Raw genomic sequence first — 19,329 nt, forward strand, 5'->3', positions numbered from 1 at the left:
GTGGCCTCTCCCGTTGTGGAGCACAGGCTTCGGATGCACAGGCCCAGCGGCCATGGCTCACAGGCCCAGCCACTCTGTGGCATGTGGGATCTTCCCGGACCAGGGCACGAACCCGTGTCCCCTGCATCAGCAGGCGGGCTTTCAACCACTGCGCCACCAGGGAACCCCTAGAGTATTTTTAATGTCAGTAATTGTGTTGTTCATCACTGTTTGTTTGCTCTTTAGTTCTTCTAGATCCTTGTTAAATGTTTCTTGTATTCTCTCCATTCTGTTTCTGAGATTTTGGATCATCTTTACTATTATTACTTTGAATTTTGTTCAGGTAGGTTGTCTATTTCATCTTCATTTATTTGGTCTTGTAGGTTTTTACCTTGCTCCTTTGTCTGTAACATATTTTTTTGGCGTTTCATTTTTTTTTTTTTTTGATGGGTGGTGCTGTATTCCTGTCTTACTGGTTGTTTGGCCTGAGACGTCCAGCACTGGAGTTTGCAGGCAGTTGGATAGAGCTGGGTCTTGGTGCTGAGAGGAGGACCTGTGGGAGGCCTCACTACAATTGATATTCCCTGGGGTCTGAGGTTGTATGTTAGTCCAGTGGTTTGGACTCAGAGCTCCCACCACAGGAGCTCAGGGCCGACCTCCAACCTGATCCTGCAAGTTTCATGGTGCAGTTAAAAAAAAAAAGGAAGGAAGAAAGAAAAAAGATTAAAAGGAGCAGTACAATATCAAAGAATAAAAAACAAAATAAAATTAGAAAGATAAAAATATATTAGGAAAAATAAAACTATAATTGAAACAACTGCAACAAGGTAAAATAAAACCACAACAGAGAAGAGAAACAAAAAGGTGTGTGTGGGGGGACCGGGGAGGCTGCTGGGCTCCCCGGTGCCTAAGTGGACAGGGAAAGCGCTGGCCCTGTTCCCCTCCGTTCCTTTGCGCCCCTCCCCCACCGTCTCCCCCGGGGTCTCCCCCGTCGCTGGACCCCTAATCGTGGGTGGGTCCCACTGGGTGTAGGAACTCCTCCCCTCCCCCAGCCGCCCCTCAGGGGTGCTGGTCCCAGAGGTCTGGCCTTTACTTTTGCTCCCCCTTCCCTCCCTCCCACTCCCTCAGGACCCGCGTGGCTGGAGGCTGCCTCCTTGGGCAGAGGATCAGGCGCAGGATCTCAGCAGGTTCCTGGGGGCCCAAGTGGGCAGGGGGAACCTGGCCACACTCCCTTTTGATCCTCTGCCCTCCCAGTGTTCCCCCAAGTTCCCCCTTGGGGCGAGGGATCCCTTCCCCTCCCCCAGCCATGCTACTAACCTCAAATGTAGCCAGAAATATAAGTCATGCATCTATTGATAGATCAGTAACTCCAACTGATTCCATATTTTTGGTTGGGATGAATTTAAAACTGCAGTTCCCCTTGATGCAGTGGTTTATAACCTTTATTTTTTTTTAAGCAGCAGAAATCCTTTTTTAATAATAGAAACCCCAATAATGTTTAAAAAATTTTTCAAAATGGACCTTCTACATGAAGCAGGAGGTTGGGAGAGCAACTCACTTCCACCCCAACCAAGGCACCCTTGTTACTTCCAAGATATCTTTGTGGCATACAGAATTTGTTTGAAAACCACAGCTTTAAAACATTTCCCACACATTATTTTTGTGTGAAACAAAACTGCTCAAGTAATAAATGAATACAATCTATTCCTATTAAAAATTTCCAAAAAATTCAGAAGCATATAAGATATGAAAGCCTTTATCTCCTCCTGCCCCAAATCCATTCTGCTCCCTAGAGGAAATCCTTTTAAAGTCTGAGGTATGTCCTTCCTCCTTCCGCCTCCTTTCTAATGCTGCGCACGCGCGCGCGCGCGCACACACACACACACACACACACACACACACACAGATATACACTTTTTTTTTTTTTTTTAACAGAAATGGGATCATGCTTTGCATATTGTTCTGCATGTGATTTTCCCCCTTTTACAGTGTCTTACGGACATCTTTCCATCATGGTTGTAGGGGAGCAGAATTTGCCACCCCAAAATGTCTCTTTGGCATGTGGATTACTTTGAGCTAAAAACAATAAAGGCCCAAAAGACTCAGGAAGAAACTTTGACCTTCCCCGTAACTGCCTAGCAGGATTTAGACTGAGGGCCTCTTCGAATAGAGCTATCACCAGAGATGCCTGCGAAGAACACGGGCTGGGTGTAGTGAGTGAGTGAGTCCATCCTGTGTCCCATTGAATCTGCCTGGCCCAGCAAACATTTGTTTACCAACATGGTACAGGCAAAGCTTCCACATTCTTTGAACATTTTTACCATATTCTTTTCATATTTGAGTATTCTTTGGTCTGGACAGACCATATTTTAGATAGCCATTTCTTTACTAATGGACACTAGGGTTGTTCCCCAGTTTTTGCCATTTCAAATAGTACTGCATGGAATATGCTTGCACATATATTTTGTGCCGGGTTGAAAATATTTCTGTTGGCTAGGTTCTGAGAAATAGAATTTATGGGTCCGTGCAACATCTAATTTTTTTCACAGTTGATACCTAGATTCTAAGAGAAAGGCCCCTGAACCAGTGGACCTCTAAAAGCATTGTATCTCCCTGAGTGAGCTACCAGCAGCGACATCTTGCCTCTGACATTTGGGCACCACTCTCCCAAACTGAGGAAAGAACATAATACAGAATTTGGATTGAGAAGACAAAAAGGACCATCTTTATTTCCTTTGATTGGTTTTAGAAATACGCCCATAAGGGGACCCAAAATTGTTATCCAAAAAAAAAAAAAAAAAAAGACAGTGGTTACATTGAGTCAAGTGGAGGTTTTCCTGTGACTTGTCGGGACAGTATCCTATCAGGGAACCGAGGATGTCCAGCTCTGTAAGAGCAGAACCTCAGCCAGACCTGACGGAAAAATGCAGCCCAGGAATGATTCCCCCAGGAAGTCAGAGTATTGTTGGGGGTTGTTTTTTTCAGTGAACCCTTTGCTCCTGATGGTGATTTTACTTTGGGGTCAGTGGTATGCTGGTCAGTGTTTAATCACCAGTTCTCCAGAGAGGGAAAAACCATGATTTGCAGCCATGCCGATTTCCATGGTATAAATACTCCCACCCTGGCTGATTTCAAGCTTACCACCATGATGTTACTAACTTGGAGTTGGGAAGAGATGCACAAATGTAGTTCTTGTGATGCAGTATGAGCTGACTCTAGCACACCATTGTTTGGGATTGATTAAAAAAAAAAAATTAGGGCTTCCCTGGTGGCGCAGTGGTTGAGAGTCCGCCTGCCGATGCAGGGGACACGGGTTCGTGCCCCGGTCCGCGAAGATCCCACATGCCGCGGAGCGGCTGGGCCCGTGAGCCATGGCCGCTGAGCCTGCGCGTCCGGAGCCTGTGCTCCGCAACGGGAGAGGCCACAACAATGAGAGGCCCGCGTACCGCAAAAAAAAAAAAAAAAAAAAATTAGGAATGATGGGGGCAGGACGAGTGTTATGTTCCCTAGCAAGTGCCAGAAAGATTTTTTTTTTTTTAGTAAGAAAAGGGTGTCTTCTCTTTAATGCTTAATCCCTATTTATGATGTTTCACACTTATGCCATAATGTGAATTTCCCCAAATCTTCAAACACATTTTTTAAAGCCCAGAGGGAGTAGAGTGATTAAGGTCAAGGACTTTGACCTCAGAAGGACATGGATGAGTCCAGGCCCTGCCACTTAATGGCTGTGTAACCTTGGGCAAAGTCACTTAATATCTCTGGGTCTTGGTTTCTTCATGTGTCAAATGTGTTCCTGTTTCAGAAGCATTCTTGTAAGGATTAAGCAAGACAGAGTACATAGAACATTTAGCCTGATGTCTGAGAAGACGATAGCTATTCAAGATCAAAATCCTGATTTTAAAGAGCAGTTAGAGCTATGACTGTCAGTACCATTGAGACTTAGGGCTAGGGAAGAAATAAACCTCTGAGCAGAATTTTACCAACAGCTGAGATCCATGTTCACTGAGCGAATGGACAGATACAACGAGATGGGGGCGGGTGGGGGGAAGGCTACGTGAGTTCAACCAAAATCTGGTTGCAAAGATGGGCAATCCAGGGAATGACCCCAAGAGGAAAATACCACATCTTCAGTTCCCCTGACTGTGCTTCTCAGTTTCCACCGTCAAGCAAGCATCTTCTGTCATTAAAGTGCTCGAAACATAAACCTTGAGTCCTGATACCCACCATGCATTTTCCAGAAGGAAACATCCATTCTCCAGGACCTGTAGATCCCAGAGGTTTCATTTCTGTTAGACATTATGATGGCTGTAGGTCCAATCCTGCCCCCTTATGGATTTTATAGTAAGAAAGTGTGGTGATTCAACACCTCAAAGTGGGCTTTCTACAGGCAGCAAAACTTTACTAACTGGCATCTAGCGTGCTACAAACAGATGATCTTTGTTCACTGCAGGAAGATCCCATATTTGGATGGATTGGCGAATGGTTTGGTAAATGGACAGATGAGAGATTTTAGCATTGCATTCTTAGTTGCACCTGAGTCTCTGCTTTATTTAGAAAAAAAAAAGGAAAAAAGGCCTTCCCAATTTCATCATGTGGCAATTGAAACACATTATCATTTCCCAGCATCCTCATTAATTCTACTCCTAGCAGGACAGTTTATTTCAATTGACAAGATGATCAGGTCCACACAGAGCAGAAACTGAGCCTTCAATAATGAATGTACTAATTACCCTTCTCTGAGAGATGTAGGCTTCTGTTTAGGCCAAGTAAGACTTGTTTCATATATCAGGACCCACAGATTTTTATTCAAACCTTTGGGACCAGCTGCGTTTTAGAATTCTGATTTTTTTTTTCTTTTTCGACATTTTAGAAAAGAAATATGGGACATATACCGTATAGAATATCATACTCCCAGAGGGAACTGGGGCAACACCCTATCATCAAACATATTTCTGCAGGAAAAAAACTGAATGAATATTTATACTAAGTGGATACTCAAAGGTAAATAACGGTCATCAATAGCCTCCCATCAGTTCAGGTCATGTTCTGCTGCCAAATAGGTTATTAATTTTGTTTTTTGGTTGTCAAGACCCTTTGGATTTTGGAGTTGGTTCAGGGGTTGTGAACTTGTACTGGTTTTATTCTTATTAGAGACTCACTTTCCAAGGACTGACTAGAAACGAATGGATCTTTACAGAGAAACAGACAAGACCCGGTGTAAGCAAGCACTTCAAGCCTTAGTGCCACCTCTTCCCAGTGCCACTCACCCCCACCCAATGCGGTAGGACAGAACAGACCCCAGGCCTAAGAGGGAAGTGAAGAGTTACTGAGGTACCTTCCAGGCAGAGGGGAGGAGCTGTTCCAACAGCCTGGAGCCTCCATAGGCAGGTAGTCATGTGCTCTCCGCTAGAGAGACACCATTGGACCCACTCTTTTTTTTTTTTTTGGCTTGCAGGATCTCAGTTCGCCGACCAGGGATTGAACCTGGGCTACGGCAGTGACCACTAGGCCACCAGGGAACTCCTGGACCCACTCTTAAGTGGAGAGTCCAAGTGGAAAATCCTGATTTTCATTAAGAGAGTCCATACGCTCAAAGGCTGGGCTTCTCAGGCACAAAGAACCCACACCTGCTTTAGAAAGATATAGATGCCTTTCTATATATAAAGCATTTCAAATATGACACAGTCACCTAAATCCAGCTACTGTGTTATAAGGAAAATAGCTGGCATTTGAATGCTTTCTTTGTCAAGCACTGCTTTGGATATATGACCTTATTGGAGCCTCATTCTGACTTACAAATGAGGAAACTGAGTCAAAGAGAATTTAAGTAACTTGCTGCAAGTTACGCAGCTAGTAGAAGTCAGGACTTGAACCCAGGTAGCCCAGACGCAAAGCATGTGCACTTAACCACTAAATGATTGTTTCCTCTGTTTCTAGCCAAGGCCCCCAAATCTTCAATTAATTTAGGGAACAGTCTGGTGTCAAGAAAAAAAAAAAAAGAATAACTCATTTATTTGCCAGGATACAAAAGGGACCCCAACTTACCAAGATCATATGATATCTAAATATATAATTTCCTTTAAAAAAAGCCGTTCTACATTTATTGTTTTGCAACTAAATTTTTGTTATTTAACTTAATAAATACGTTAAACATCTCTCCATGTCAAAACCTCTTTTAACGACTGTGGAGTTTATCAACATACTTAACCAATTCCCCCCAAATCTTTTAAGTGTTTGCCGGATTGTCACTCTTGTGAAAAAAAGGCGGCATCATTCTGAACAACACATTAGCAGCAATGCTTCCCCCCACCCCGACCCCAGAAAGTCTCATTTTCCTTCAACCCACTTTTTTCAGGCACTACTGGGGATTCACCCATGAAAATAAGACAACATTCCTGCTCTCTGGATCTTCTATTCCAAGGGATGTGGAGGCGAGCAACAGATAATAAACATGTAATAATCAAGATTCCTTGAGATAGCATTAAGCGTCATGAAGAAATTGACAGGGTGATGTGATAGTGACAGGGTGTGGGGGGGTGACTTTTAAGTTGGGTCGTCAGGGAAAGACTCACAGAGAAGGTGATGTTTGAGTGAAGTCTCTGATTTTACCTGCACTGACCTAATTGCATCATTCCTCCACGCCTGTTCTCAAGTGGACATCTCTACGGGAGTGGGAAAACGTGGCAAGATGATCAGAGCACCTGTCACTCAGGAGTTGGGACGGGCACCCTGGCCTGGGAGATCCTGGGAGCTTTGAACTCTGTTCCCTCCCTGCTGCAAAATCAGCAGTTACGTCCGTTCTCCCATCTTGTTGTGGACACGTGAACACATCCTCAACCAGCCAGCAGACTTTCCACCCTGAGAAGCAAATGCGGATTCAGAAAGAGTGAAGTATTTGAGAAAATTACTCTGATTGCCGCTGTGGGTAGATGTCTTCAAGTGGCTGCTAGGAACAAAATGTGCTTGGCGGTACAGTTAAAAGAGATGCAGCGGTGCTCAACGACTTCTTGCCTTGATTTCTGGCAAATAGGATCCCCCAGAAAGCTTCAGCAGAGAGAAAATGTGGTCTCAAAATCACAGCCACTTCTCCCCCACGGATGTGCCCTAGTGTCTCCTTCCCCACCATCAGCCCCTCCTCCAAGCCACATTAAGGTTTCTGTTGAAAAAAGCATGTGTTGTTCATAGTTCAGCTGTATTCAGTCGTGTATACAAGGCACCCTGGAAAGCTCCTAACGAGCCCCATTTCATCGCATCTTCACTCTAATCATCCTCTGACTTTGCTGATGTTCCCCCATTTGACAGATGAGGACACTGAGGCTCAGAGAGGGCAGATACTACACACAATCTCACACCTAGGAAGCAGCAGGGCAGGCGGAGGGCTCAAACAGCTGGTCCGCCCGACTCTTAAACCCATTGTTAACCACCCAGCTACACCCCTTTTCCTGGTTCTGATGCTCAGGAGAGACTGGCCTGAGGTCACACAGACAGTAAATCAGAGGCGTCGGTTAGGTAAGGTCAATTAAGCTGCCGTGATGAGCAACCCCCAAATCTCAGCAGCTTAGCGCAGCGCAAGTTCATTTCTCGCTCACCCTTTACGTGTCCACCACACGGGACTCTGCTCACCATAGTGGCCCAAGGACCCAATGGAAAGGGAATCTGACCTGAGCACTGGCCCTTAAAGCGTCGCCCTACAGGCCACGTGTCACTTTCGCTCAAGTATTTTTTTTTTTTTTTAAACATCTTTATTGGGGTATAATTGCTTTACAATGGTGTGTTAGTTTCTGCTTTATAACAAAGTGAATCAGTTATACATATACATATGTTCCCATATGTCTTCCCTCTTGCGTCTCCCTCCCTCCCACTCTCCCTATCCCACCCCTCCAGGCTGTCACAAAGCACCGAGCTAATATCCCTGTGCCTTGCGGCTGCTTCCCCCTAGCTATCTACCTTACTACGTTTGTTAGTGTGTATATGTCCATGACTCTCTCTCGCCCTGTCAAAGCTCACCCTTCCCCCTCCCCATATCCTCAAGTCCGTTCTCCAGTAGGTCTGCGTCTTTATTCCTGTCTTACCCCTAGGTTCTACATGACATTTTTTTTCCCCTTAAATTCCATATATATGTGTTAGCATACAGTATTTGTCTTTTTCTTTCTGACTTACTTCACTCTGTATGACAGACTCTAGGTCTATCCATCTCATTACAAATAGCTCAATTTCGTTTCTTTTTAAGGCTGAGTAATATTCCATTGTATATATGTGCCACATCTTCTTTATCCATTCATCCGATGGTGGGCACTTAGGTTGCTTCCATCTCCGGGCTATTGTAAATAGTCGCTCAAGTATTTTTGAACAAAGCAAGTCACAGAGCGACCCCCGACTTTAAGAAGCCGAGAAGACCTGGGACTCTGGTGGGTGAATGGCCCTGACTGTCCCTCCAGGCCGTGGGCAGGAGCTTCAGCTTGCCTGTGTAGTAGTGTGCAGTCAGCCCACTGTGGATGACAGCGCTTGGGTTATTTCCTTTTCTCCCCCTATCGATCCTCCTTTTTGGTTTATTTGCTACTGAAAGTGAAACATCAGAGAGACGGATTCTGTCCAACCAGGCCCTTTCTTTATCAGTGGCTTTGCAAGAACGATGCTCAGGGCTTTTTAAGATCCCTGGGAAGCTTGCTGCATTTTTAGCTCATTTAACCTGCTGCCTGAAGCTACAGTAGATTTGGGGTCGTCTTGGAAGTCTGCGTGAACGAGAAACCTCCATCTTCCCGATTGGGTCTGAATATTTAAGATTTTGAAAGCTTGGCCGTACCAGATTTAATTTTAAAAGGGGAAGAGGGTTTGCTTTTGAACATCAAGAAGAAGGCTGGAGGCACAGCAGGAGCTGCGTTAGCAAAGGGGAAAAGTGAGAAAAGCCCTGTGGTCTTGAAAGAAACGCTCCAAAGTGGAAACACTAAAGCTTCCAGTTGGTGAGCCTTAAATTAGACTTCAAAAGTGCCGCTAGTTTAAATATTGTTTATAGGACTGAAGTATTGCTGCTCCTTCCTCCAGCTGGATTTTAAATATTCCCTAATTTGATTACTCTGGGGAGAGGCAGGCAGAACCAACGTTACATGAGCTTCACTGTTAATTATTCAGAGGGCTTTTTATTGTGTAATCAAACATAAAGTCTTACAAAAAGCTTGGAAGCACATTCTCACCCCACCCTCCCCAGCCTGACTTTCACCTTGTCGTCTGTGTGCATTTCTCAGTTTGCGGCTGTGAGCTGGTAGGTGCCCAGCAAGGGCTCTGCCAATAAAGAGCACACACATCCCCCTCCCCGTCTGGGCTGGTAAAAACCTTTGATTCTGCGGCTCAGACCCCCATGCCATAAGAATCGAGCTTTATTTATCTTGATCACCTTTGCCTCCTATCTGAGCATCTCCCCCCACCACCAGCACTTGGCAGCCCCTGCTAAGTCTAGACTCCTGTTGGTGCCTCCCCACATCAAACTGGTCTGGCCATCTCATTCCCTCAAGTCCCTCCTCTACGCTGGGTGACAGCCAGCCAAATGATCTAAAGGCTCCCAGCCATCTAAAACCCTTTCTGCAGAGAAAAAGGGGATAAAGAAAGAAAGGGATGGATGGATGGGTGGATGGATGGAGAGATCAACAGATCAATCAGTCAATACATAGATAGGTAGAGGTCGCTGAGAGAGCTTGCTTATCAACAGGGATCCACTACCCCATAGCCACAGGTCCAAAATCCAAAAGGCTCTGAAAACTCAGTTTTGCCATAACTCAATTTGACAGCAAAATCTGACACGAACCAAACTGATTTGGTGGCAAAACTTGACTTGAAGCTTTTTATGGTCTTTATCCCACCTAGTGTAAATATTCATATATATCACTGCAGAAATATTAATGTGTTTGATTATAAGATGCTGCTGAGACCCCACTGGAAGGATTATGTTAACATATGGTATACGTGCAGCATATTTCCATTCCAAAATGCCAAGATTCTGAATTTGGCAACACATCCGGTCCCACAGGTTTCAGATCAAGGGTTATAGGTATGTCATCATCCAAACTTGCTGGGGCTTCAGTCTCATACCCAGAAAGTTCCAACCCATGAGGGAAGATGCAGGTTTCACGCAACCTGAAGTTTATTTAATTGGGGAGAGGGGCGCTCTAAGAAAAAGAATACAAAGTTAAAATACAAAATTAGGTACAGGGCCCTGGCGGGACCCATGCAAGTGAGGGTCATTAGATTCATTGTGAATATGCACCTGGATGAGTGACTTAACACCCCGAGTTTGTTTTCTCATCTGTACAATGGGATGATAAATGACTGCGTCACAAGGTTTTGTTGAGATGATTCAGCGAGAATGCACAGAAGCGTCTTGCATGTAGAATTGTGTAGAATTTTCACTCAATAAACTCCAAACCAGTGATTTTCATTGTGCAACGCACCCTGTAAGCTCCCCCCGCCCAAGCAAAGTTAGTAATTCTCTCTGTGCGTTTACTCAGAAGTGGCCCTGATGGTGGGACCCTTAGGCACCAGAGCAGGCAGAGATTTGGAAATGAACATGCTTTTTAATTCACCCCCAAGAGGAACCGCAGACCTGCCCTGGAGTCTATGAGAGGACCCAAGTCCAAAATGCAAACAGATGCGGAATGTGTACAAATACACTCCACCTCCCTCAGTCCCTACCCAGTAAGCGGTGGTCTCTCCTAACCTCGATTCCCACTCGCGAGACCCGGCTGTGAAGAACTGTCCCTTCCACTGCTTCCCGAGTATAGGAGGGGGAAAAATCACAGCAGAGGACAGCCACCATCCATCATCTCCTTATTGCGTTTCTTAAAAGTACTTGTAATAAACTGAGGCTCTAGAAACGGAAAACTCATGAAGCTGTTTCTCACTCAGGGACCCAGGTGGAAGCAAGAGCACAATAAAAAAAATCAATAAGGACAAGTCCATGGGACAGAGGTGGGAGCGCTTCATCACAGCCCCAAAGGTAACTGTCAGCACGTGACCCTGCCGCCTGGCTACCAGCCCCAACTTGGGTGGGAGGCATTTTCGCCAGTCTTCTCTCTGATGGGATATTTTTTTCTACTTGGTTCTCTGAGTGAAGGGAAGTCAGAACCTCGTGCTGTTGGATGGTTTTTATAAATTTTAATTAAAATGCTTATCTGGGGATTGTAGAAGAAATGTCATTTGGCTGGACACCACCTCACGCAGCAGGGAAGGGGTGGCCGAGCAGCCGCCTAATAAGATGTCACTGGAAGGAAATGGATTCACTCACTGTCTACATTTAATCCGTAACAGTCACTTCTCTTTCTCTCTCGCTCTCCCTTTTCTTTCAAACTCAGTCAGAAAATAAGTGAGTGATTGAACAGACAGGGTTTTCTACAAACTAGAACGTGTGTTTATTATTAAGAGAAAATCAAGAGGTCTATTCTTTTCACTCAAAACCATTCCTAACCCCCAAAACCCCCAAACTCATCCACTTAACAAACAAGCACCATAATAATAATAATGGCAAGAGTAGAGAGCTAAAGGCAGTTGAGAGAACACACAATGAGATTTTTGCTGAACCTGTGCTCCAACCCACAAAATGGATATAATGCTAGTTTCTGCTCACTTCTTTTTTTTTGTTTGTTTCTGCTTTATAACAAAGTGAATCAGTTATACATATGTTCCCATATCTCTTCCCTCTTGCATCTCCCTCCCTCCCACCCTCCCTATCCCACCCCTCTAGGTGGTCACAAAGCACCTAGCTGATCTCCCTGTGCTATGAGGCTGCTTCCCACTAGCTATCTATTTTACGTTAGTAAAGAACCCCAGGAAACAGTATGCAATCTCACTTTGAAAATGTGAAAATGCTGAGCATTATTGTGGTTATGTAATTTTAGAAGCCAATCTTGAACAGAATTACAGTGGGCCAGGTTCTGTGCTAAGGAAGCTCTTTAGGTGTATTAGCCAGTCCTGTCCTCCTGATAACCCCATGGGGGCAGTATTCTTATTTCCAGGTAGGAGAGCAGAAAGTTAGGGCTCGAAGAGCTTAAGTGATTTGCATGAGGCCACACAGCTGGGCAGTGGCAGAGCCCAGAGTTAATCCTGGATCTGTTTACTAAACCCTGTTTATTAAAACACTGAGCTCTTCAAAAGCATGTTCTCTCTGGTAGGATTATCATTGCCCCTCATGAAGTTTCACCATTTTCTTGCTGTTTCATCAGGGCACTTCTAAGTGCCCTGAGAAGGAGAGCCTTTGTTTTTATCACAGAAAGTTGCTATGGAGATATCGTGTGTATCTGTCTCCAGAGATGCACAGAAAAAGCAGGAGCCACAAACCTTTAAAAAAATGTCCTTCAGGAATAGTCACAACTACAGTTGGAGGAAGGACGAGTGAGTCACTGCACTTGAACTCTCACTGAATTGAAATCCCCCCCTGGGCGAGTTTGTAGATCAAACTCTGGGCTGCAGTGTGGTCCATTCTGAGGATGAGGGAGCACTGAATTAGGAATCAGGAGACCTAGTTTAGCCACTGTGACTCTGTTCACTGCATGGCATTGGAGAAGTCCTTTCCTCTCTCCTGACCTCAGTTTCTTCACCTGTAAATTAAGGACTTTGAAAGAGAGGCTCCGGTCAACTTCCACAGCAACTGATAGTCTTCTGTATGTGTGGAGCTTGTCAGTGCCAAGGCAGTGATAATTAAGAGCCGGACAAATGGCATAAATGAAAAAAAATCAGGCTGGGTAACACAGTAGGGAGTGGTGAGGTCTGTGGCAAACAGGAGTTCTGCACAGCTAAAGGGAAGAACCTCTGCTTAGTTCTACTCATCTCGCCATGTGAAGATGGGACCCAGGGCTTATCATTTTCAAGAGAGACCAGTAACCTCAGTTCTTATATAAAGATATCCCCAATCTGTAGAATTCTGGGCAGCTGAACATGTCTCCCCATGGGCCACCAGTTTGAAATCCCTCCTTCTAAGAAAGTACAAGGAATCATTCAGGGAAATCTTTTCCTTTGTTGCCAAAAAGCAGTCCCTCCTGAGGTGCGACACGGCAGCCGGTTAATACCACTCCTGAGTGAAATACAAAACAGAGAGAAGAAACATTTGGGGATTTAAGTCAATTCAGGGAGAGTCAGTTGAATAAAGGGCAAGCAGGATGCTGAAACTGCCTGTCACATCTTCCCCCCACATTTTATTTTTCTGCCACTCTCAATTAATGAGAAGTGTCAGCCCTTCACTCTGGATTTCCTGTCTGTGGCTTTTAATTGAATTTTAATTAATGGCAACTTTAGGAGCACAGGATGAAATCCTGATGCAAGGAAGATGCACACAGAACCCTGGGTATGGAAAGCTCTTCTGAGATCATCCCAGCCCGTCCTCTCTGTTGTATAGACAAGGGGATGGAAGCAGGGGAGAGTGACCCGTTCAGGGCCCCCTTGAGGTCCCCTGGCTCTGAGTCTGGTGCTCATTGCAAGACTCCAGGCTGCCCTGGTGACACAATCTGTCCAGCCTTCAAAAATGACATTGATGTAAAGAGTGTGGTTTCCAGAGTCAAGAATTCATGTCGTGCCAGGTGAGACAGGAAGAGTTGCCTTCTACAGGTATTATCCCTGAGCGCTGACATTCTCTCTCCCTCTGGGGGCAGAGAGCAGAGGGGCTGTCAGTCTGGCAAGCTCTTGTCCAGTTGCGATGCCAGGACAAAGGGGACGTTGCATCAAGCCCCTAATTTATCAAAGGGAAGAACATGCCAACTTTTGGCATTTGCTTTTTCTTTATCACAGTCATTTTGTAACTCCCATGCTCCCTTGGAGATCCGGTTAAACCCAGTTTGAACTCCAGTTCCCCAGGCTATCACATTCTGAAGCGTTCCGTCACTTGTGTAGAATTTCACCGAATACATGGGGGAGGTGGCCTTCCCAGGAAGATATCACATTTAAGCCCCACAACCTTCTTCCGTCTCTCTTCCCCCACCCTCCCCTTGCCCTGTGCAAGCAAGAAATCCCTCCGCTCTTCCGGAGCAGGGAGGTTCCACCTACACTCAGGGCCCCATGAGGTGGCCAATCAAAACATTACTTCTGATCACACACAGTGGACTCTCAGTGAGTCCTGCTGAAAACAATTCTCTCCACCCTGTTAGATATTTATTAAATGTTGTGTGGTCTTCAGTGCTGCCTCTTCTCCTTATCTTCTTCCCTAGGGTATCACACACTATGAGTTTCATCCAAAGAAGACCTTGGACTGCCCTCCAAGGGCTTTCATTTTAAATGTTCTCAAATGAAATTGTTTCTCTTTTAATGGAGTGTAAACTGTAGCCCAGACCCTCACTGAGCTCTTATCCTGGAGCAGCTGAGCAACTTAGGGCAAGTTAGGAAGCCTAAGACATGAAGCATGAATTAAATGAAGACGTAAGCCCACACAGTACATTCTGAAGTGACACCAATCATGCAAGACGGTGTGTGTGCGCACACGCACGCACACACACACAGACACGCACACATTCCTGTAACCTGTCCACTCTGACTCCTTCCAAAAATTCCCATTCTTCTCGCAGGACTTTCCCTACCTACCCCCTTTTACCTCCTAGGACTTGTCATCTAGGTCTTCCCACCCACCTCCATCATGGCTCCTCCCCCCTCCACCCAAGAGTGCCCCCTCCACCCAAGAGTGCCCCCTCATCAGACAAATCTGCATCCCTCACCTGCACCTCCTGAGTGTCAAGCCTAGAGTTTTCTCCATCTTCAGAAAACCCCAGTGAACATAAATCTTTATTCTTTGAGCCCCAGGTGTCATTTGGTGAACAAAAGGTTGACACATAGAATTGGGGGTCGAAACCAAGATGCAGCTAAAGAAATTAGACCCATCCTCCCCCAGTTTAAAAATCAACTCTGATGATTATTACAAAAGAAAAGTAAAAAACCGTTGTCGTCCATGGCAACATCATTGGAATACATGTTTGGCTTCCTGTGGTGACTACTTGGGCAACCATTGCACTCACTGAGTAGAATAAGTCCCATCAAACTCGCTTCCAATAAACACATGTGTATAAATTATCTTGATTTGTGACAGAAGGTCTTTCCAGACCCAGGATATGTCTCATGGTGTTTGGAAAGAGCCAAAAGGAATTCATATTCAGAGCCAGGTTTTCGCTTTTTTTCTTTCCTACTTTCCTCCCTCCGTTCCTCTTTTCCTCCGTTCTTCCCTTCCTTCCTTCCTTTCTAAAATCCCTCTTTATTTTCTCTTTCCTTCAGACCAAGAGATTCAAGGTTCCTGTAGCACGCGTCACCAGCCGCAAACCAAGCCGGCGAGGCTCCACCCTCAGTCTGTCTCGGACAAGTGGAGGGTCATCCCCCCAGAGCAGCATGGTCTCCGTGAACCCGGGCTCAGATGAGCCCCAGAGTGTGATCACCCAGGCGACAGGCAGCAAGGACGTTGAGGACAGCGAATCGTCTTCGGCCAAGCCTGAAGAAGAACCTCTCCATGTCAGTAAGTCCTTCCTTAGATCTGACGAGTCTGCCCTGACTCTGACCTGAAGCCAGATATCAAGAGCCCCGTGTGCTCTGCCTTCGCCCCACTCAGGTAAAGGAGACACACGGGTCCCCTAGCCCTGTTCAGTCTCCATGGACCCCTTTGCTTTCCCTCAGTGGAGATCAGAAATATACTCTAACTTGGGTTACTCTGAACCATTTCTCCTTGGGAGACAGCCCATGGTCATCAACTGCTCTTTTTAAAAATTTTAATAGTATATTTTACTTAGCCCAATTTATAAGATATGGTCATTTCGACATGTGATCATATAAAAAAGTATTGATAATATATTTTACATTTTTTCATACTATGTTTTTGAAATTCGGTGCCTACTTTTTTTTTAACAGCTTTATTGAGGTATAATTTGCATACCATAAAATTCACTTGTTTTAAGTGTACGCGTCAACGATTTTTTGTAAATTTATAGAGTTGTATAACCAACAGCACCATCTAATTTTAGAACATTTCAATCAACCCCAAAGAAAACCTCACGTCCACTGGCAGTCCCTCCCCTTTCCCGCCACAAGTCTACTTTCTGTCTCTGGAAGTTTGACTTTTCTGGACATTTTATATAGGGAAGTTGTATCACTCTGTGAGCCCCCCACTCTGAAACAAGCCTTTTCAGTGGTTCACAGTTTGGGGGACACAGGTTCTTTAGAAAATCTGTTGGAAACTATGGGCCTCTCTTTAGGAAAAAAATTCAAGCACACACACATACATGTTTTTGCACACTCTTTTAGGGGGACCCTGTGGACCTCCACCAGGTAGAATTGTGACTGGGTTCCATAAGTCGTGTAAAAAAATTCATTTTCAGGACTTTCTGGCTTGAGCTTGTATAGTAAAAGGAGACAGGAAAAGAAAGGATTTATGCAGAAAGATGGAGAAGGCAGAAGGAAGAAAGAGAAAGGGGCATGAAAGAGGAAGGCTCACTGCAGAACTACTGACTCTGGCACGTGAAACACCTTCTCTGCCATATCCCCACATGCTTTGTCCCCTCAGTGCCACCTAAGCTGAGGCCTGCCTGCTCAGTCAGTGTTCTTTCACACAATCTAGAATGCCCATAGCAACCAAAGCTGGACCAGGTTTAGTACAGATACAAGGAGGTTGAAAAAAAAGGTCAAGGTAAACCAGAAAGCCTGATTAGGGCCCCGATTATCAAAGCCAGAAATGGGCAAAAGTGCAAAAGTTCAGTAAGTGGTCAGGACTCACAGTAATGATGGCCAATGAGAAAATTTTCCACCATCCCCCTTGTTAACAGGAGACCAAGAAAAGTTCTAAGCCCTGAAAAGCTGTTTGCTGAATGGAAGTGTTATCGCAGATGGAGAGGAACTGAGATAAACCATCATCAGATGTATGACTCTTCTGGATTTCTTGAACCTTCTTTCATTCCAAATGTATTTATTGAGCAGCTGCTGTGTTCCTGGAACCAGGGATGACAGTACCTGCCCTCCCCAAGCTTATATTTTACAAGGAAAAAGCAGACATAAACAAGAAAGCCATAAATAGCAAGCCAATTGCAGATAATACATGATTGGAAGATAATAAAACAAGATTCAGGCTAGAGAGAGACTATTGGTGGGAATGGAGCTAGGTTAGACAGGGTGGTCAAGGGAAGCCTCTCTCAGCCCTGACATTTGAGTTTCTGAAGACATGAAGCTGGGAAGGGATGCAGGGGTGAGAGCATGCGTGGCCTTTGTAGAGCAAGGTAAGGACTTCAGAATTATTCCAAGTGCAAGAGGAAGGCTCTGGAAGGTTGCAAGTGTAGGAGTAACAAGACCTGGTTTTCTTTTCAAAGGTCTGTGTGTGGTTATTAATGTTGTGTCCACGCTGTGTCTCTTAACTCTGAAAACCTTGCTCTCAAGTAAGACAAGCAGAGAAGAGTCCCCAGCTTCAAGAAGTGCCTCAGTCCCAGAGTTCACGTATGGTTCTCCCAGTGGCAACCTGAGAGCTGAAGGAAGGAGGGACCAGAGGGGGAAGAGACTTGGCAGTGAGGGGAGGGGAGAATAATGCCCTCTTTCCAGGCACCTGAGACACCACAGACCCTTCCCTAACGGCCACCCTACTCCTACTCTCAGTCTAACCAGTTGCCTGCCCCAACCAGTGCCATCTCCCAAAGCTCTTTTGAACCCTACCCTCTTCATTCCTATTGCTTTTGTCTTAGTTTAGAGGTAGAAAATTGGGGCACATGGGCTGGTTCCTGCACACTGTGTTTTGTTTACCACACAAGGCTTTGTTTAAAAAAAAAAAGTAGGAGTGACTTTTTAAGATTGAGAGATTGGACATCAAAATTCTGATTTAAAAAAAGTTATTCTTTGTGGCAACAGTGAGCCTGCAACCCTGCATGACAGCAGTCAACTGGAGCTGCCCTTCTTAGGTGGGGCATGTGCTCTCTAGTTTTCCACAGTCCCCACCACTCCCTGTTACTCCCAATCATTACATTGCTCCCAGTTGACCAAGTGCTTGCCCATTTATCATCTCCTTTGCCCTCCTGTTTGTCTTAGAATGATAATGGTGATGATACAATAACTAACCCTAAGAGGACTTTTATGTGTCAGACACTGTATATGTGAGTGCGTGTGTGTGTGTGAATATACACGGATATACATATTCATTTAATCCTCACAACAGCTTTTTTTGCCTATTTTGCAGATGAAGAAATTGGGGCACAGAGAGGTTAAATTATGTGCCCAAAGGCACACATCCAATAAGTGATGAAGCCAGAGTTTGAAACCAGGCAGTCTGGCTCTCATGTCACACTTAATTTCTTTGCTTTACGCAAGTCTCTAGAAAAAGTGGGAAATGAAGGACCAAGAGAGCAGCCTGATTTTTCTCACACTAGCTCTTGTCACTCACCTGTGGTATCTGCTCCCGGTAGGCACCTAGGCTGGGGAGCCCTGGTCCAGTTTTCATCACCTCTCATCTAGATGACAGTAGCAGCCTCGTAATTAACCTCCCTGCTTCTGTCTTACCCCCCCTTGCCTGCAGATTCTTGTCCGTGTTGAACCAGAAGGAACTTTCTAAATTAAAAACTTAACGTAGTGCTTCCCAGCTTAATATCTTTCAGTGACACCCCCCCCCCCCATTGCCTCTAAGACACTGCATCTGATCTTGTCCCAGGCTGCCTATAATGGGCTCTGCTCTTGCCATGTCACACCTTATACCAGGTGCTCCAGCCTCACTAAAAAAACTCTCTCCTCCTAAACAATGCATCTTCTTTCATGCCCTCCTCTGTCTGTGGTGCCCTTTCACCTCCAACCCTTCAGTCGAATGGACTCCTATTCAACCTTTAAGACCCAGCTCAAATATTCCCTCCTCTGTAAAGTTTTCTCTGACTCTCCTTCTCTCAATTCTCTTAGTATTTTGTATTTGCTTGTATTAAGTACTTAATTTTAAGTTACAACTACATCTCACTGTATCAGGTAGGAACTTCTTTTGGCTAGGTACAGAGACCTGAAAAAAGTAGCTTAAAAAAGATAAAAACTAATTTTTCTTACAGATTAGAGATAGGGTGGTTCCAGAAGATCATCAGGGATCCTACTTCCTTCTGTCTTTCTTCTCCACCACGGATCACTTCATGGCCCAAAATGGCTGCTGGAATGCCAGTCATCAGAGTCACATCCTACGAGGGAAGCAGAAGGAAGTAGGTGAAGTAGAGAAGTGCTCACTTCCAGCTGAGTTTTAAGCAGTCTTCTCAGAAGCTTCATCCAGTATTTCTCCTAAAATCTCATGGCCCAGAATTTAGTCACAGGGGCACACCTAGCTACAAAGCATGTTGGGAAATTGGGCTAATAAATGCTTCCCTCACACACACACACACAAAAGTATACACACACACACAC

The 19,329-nt window shown here is 45.1% G+C and overlaps 1 protein-coding gene across 1 annotated transcript in view; it reads left to right on the top strand.

The window, feature by feature from the left end:
• Positions 1–19,329, top strand: part of CCDC60 (coiled-coil domain containing 60) — a 167,383-nt gene that overhangs the window by 132,251 nt on the left and 15,803 nt on the right. Inside the window, exons 6-7 of the mRNA XM_029216810.1 lie at positions 10,876–10,966; positions 15,214–15,448. Of these exons, the coding sequence (XP_029072643.1) occupies positions 10,876–10,966; positions 15,214–15,448 (326 nt within the window). The remainder of the gene's footprint in view (positions 1–10,875; positions 10,967–15,213; positions 15,449–19,329) is intronic.

The sequence above is a fragment of the Monodon monoceros genome, unplaced genomic scaffold (assembly GCF_005190385.1).
Source record: "Monodon monoceros isolate NGI ecotype Baffin Bay Population unplaced genomic scaffold, NGI_Narwhal_1 Super_Scaffold_1, whole genome shotgun sequence".
Taxonomy (NCBI): Eukaryota; Metazoa; Chordata; class Mammalia; order Artiodactyla; family Monodontidae; genus Monodon; species Monodon monoceros.